This window comes from Lolium rigidum, chromosome 1, assembly GCF_022539505.1.
Source record: "Lolium rigidum isolate FL_2022 chromosome 1, APGP_CSIRO_Lrig_0.1, whole genome shotgun sequence".
NCBI classification, from domain to species: Eukaryota; Viridiplantae; Streptophyta; class Magnoliopsida; order Poales; family Poaceae; genus Lolium; species Lolium rigidum.
This window is the reverse complement of record NC_061508.1, coordinates 51,324,853-51,326,431: the sequence shown is the minus strand read 5'-3', so window position 1 is coordinate 51,326,431 and position 1,579 is coordinate 51,324,853. Positions and strand designations below refer to the sequence as shown.

General features: G+C 62.8%; 1 protein-coding gene across 1 annotated transcript; it reads left to right on the top strand.

Annotated features, from left to right (window-relative positions):
* On the top strand, positions 1 to 1,200 carry LOC124707761 (protein trichome birefringence-like 19). Its single transcript, XM_047239445.1, has one exon. It carries the CDS (start codon positions 1 to 3, stop codon positions 1,198 to 1,200), a length of 1,200 nt encoding a protein of 399 aa, XP_047095401.1.
* Positions 1,201 to 1,579: the final 379 nt, after the last annotated feature.

Genomic DNA, 1,579 nt, shown 5'->3' with positions numbered 1-1,579 from the left:
ATGAAGCAGTTGGATGGGATCGCGATCCCGTACTGGCAATATGTGTTTCCCGCGGCCGTCCTCACGACGTGCCTCGTGATCCTCGCCGCGGTGAGCTTGCCCGGCCGCTCCCTGCTGATTCTCCCGGCGGTGACGAGCAGGACCGAAGGGCCAGGAGGCAACCGGTCATCTTGCAATCTATTCAAGGGCGACTGGGTGCCGGACCACGGCGCGCCCAGCTACACCAACGAGACCTGCCCGGTGATCCATGGCCACTACGACTGCATGCGGTACGGCAAGCCGGACCTGGAGTTCCTCCGGTGGCGGTGGCAGCCGGAGGGGTGCGAGCTGCCCCGCTTCGACGCGGCCCGGTTCCTCGGCGCGATGAGGGGCAAATCCGTGGCGTTCGTCGGCGACTCGCTGGCTCGGAACCAGATGCACTCGCTCGTGTGCCTCCTGTCGCGGGCCGAGCGGCCCGTGCCGTGGACCAACGGGGGCTACCTGTACCGGTACGAGCGGCACGGCTTCACCGTCGCCGACTTCTGGTCGCCGTTCCTCGTGCGCGCCGCCGAGACGGACCCGGACGGCCCGGCGCGGAACGGGGCGGGCCTCTGGAGCCTCCACCTCGACGAGCCGGACCCCGGGTGGGCGGCCCACGTCAGCAAGTTCGACGTCGTCGTCGTCTCCGCCGGCAGCTGGTTCTACCGCCCGTCCGTCTTCTACGAGCGCGGCCGCGTCGTCGGCTGCAGCGGCTGCCTCGCGCCCAACGTCACGGACCTCACGCTCCGCTACTCCCTGCGCGCCGCGTTCCGGAGCGCGCTCCGCGCGGCCGTGGGCGCGTCGTCCGGGACCGGGACGGTGGTCGTGCGCACGGTCTCGCCGGCGCACTACGAGAATGGGACGTGGAACGACAACGGCGACTGCGTCCGGACGCGGCCGCTCCGGCGCGGCGAGTGGGAGATGGAAAGGCTGCACAAGGAGATGCGCCGGATACAGGTGGAGGAGTTCGCGGCGGCCGACGTCGCAGCGAGGGGTAAAGGGGTGAGGATGCTGCTCATGGACGCGACGGAGGCCATGGCGATGCGGCCGGACGCGCACCCCGGCAAGTACAGGCTGTGGCAGCCGGACAAGTTCAGGGTGAGCCGTGACTGCGTGCACTGGTGCTTGCCCGGCGCCATGGACGTCTGCAATGACATGCTGCTTCACATGCTCATCGATTAGCAAGCTCCAGCAAGTATTTTTTGTGCGAACTACTGTTAATTCCGAATTGAAGCAGCCGGTGATAATTATTTCTGTGTACACAAATAATTTAGTTTGAGACGATATTTTAAACAAAGTTCTTGCTAGGCTGATAGCGCGCAGCCAATTCGTATCCTTTTCGAGTGTAAAAATGGGTACTCCCCGCCCAATTATATTCCCGGTATGATTCATCTAGCGTCGGTGTATGACGCATGGAGTTGTGTGTCTGGTAAATTTTCTGGATCCAGTCAGGTTTCATGTTCACTATTGTGGTTTTTAGTCAGTCTTTTCTAATCAACGTAGGGTTGTCATCATGCTCTGGTGCGCCGCTGCTTTGTCGTGTGTTACGACGGTAGTTCTT

What these genes read in the sequence shown, in the direction of transcription:
- LOC124707761 (XM_047239445.1), top strand. Translation starts at nt 1, where the DNA reads ATGAAGCAGTTGGATGGGATCGCGATCCCGTACTGGCAATATGTGTTT.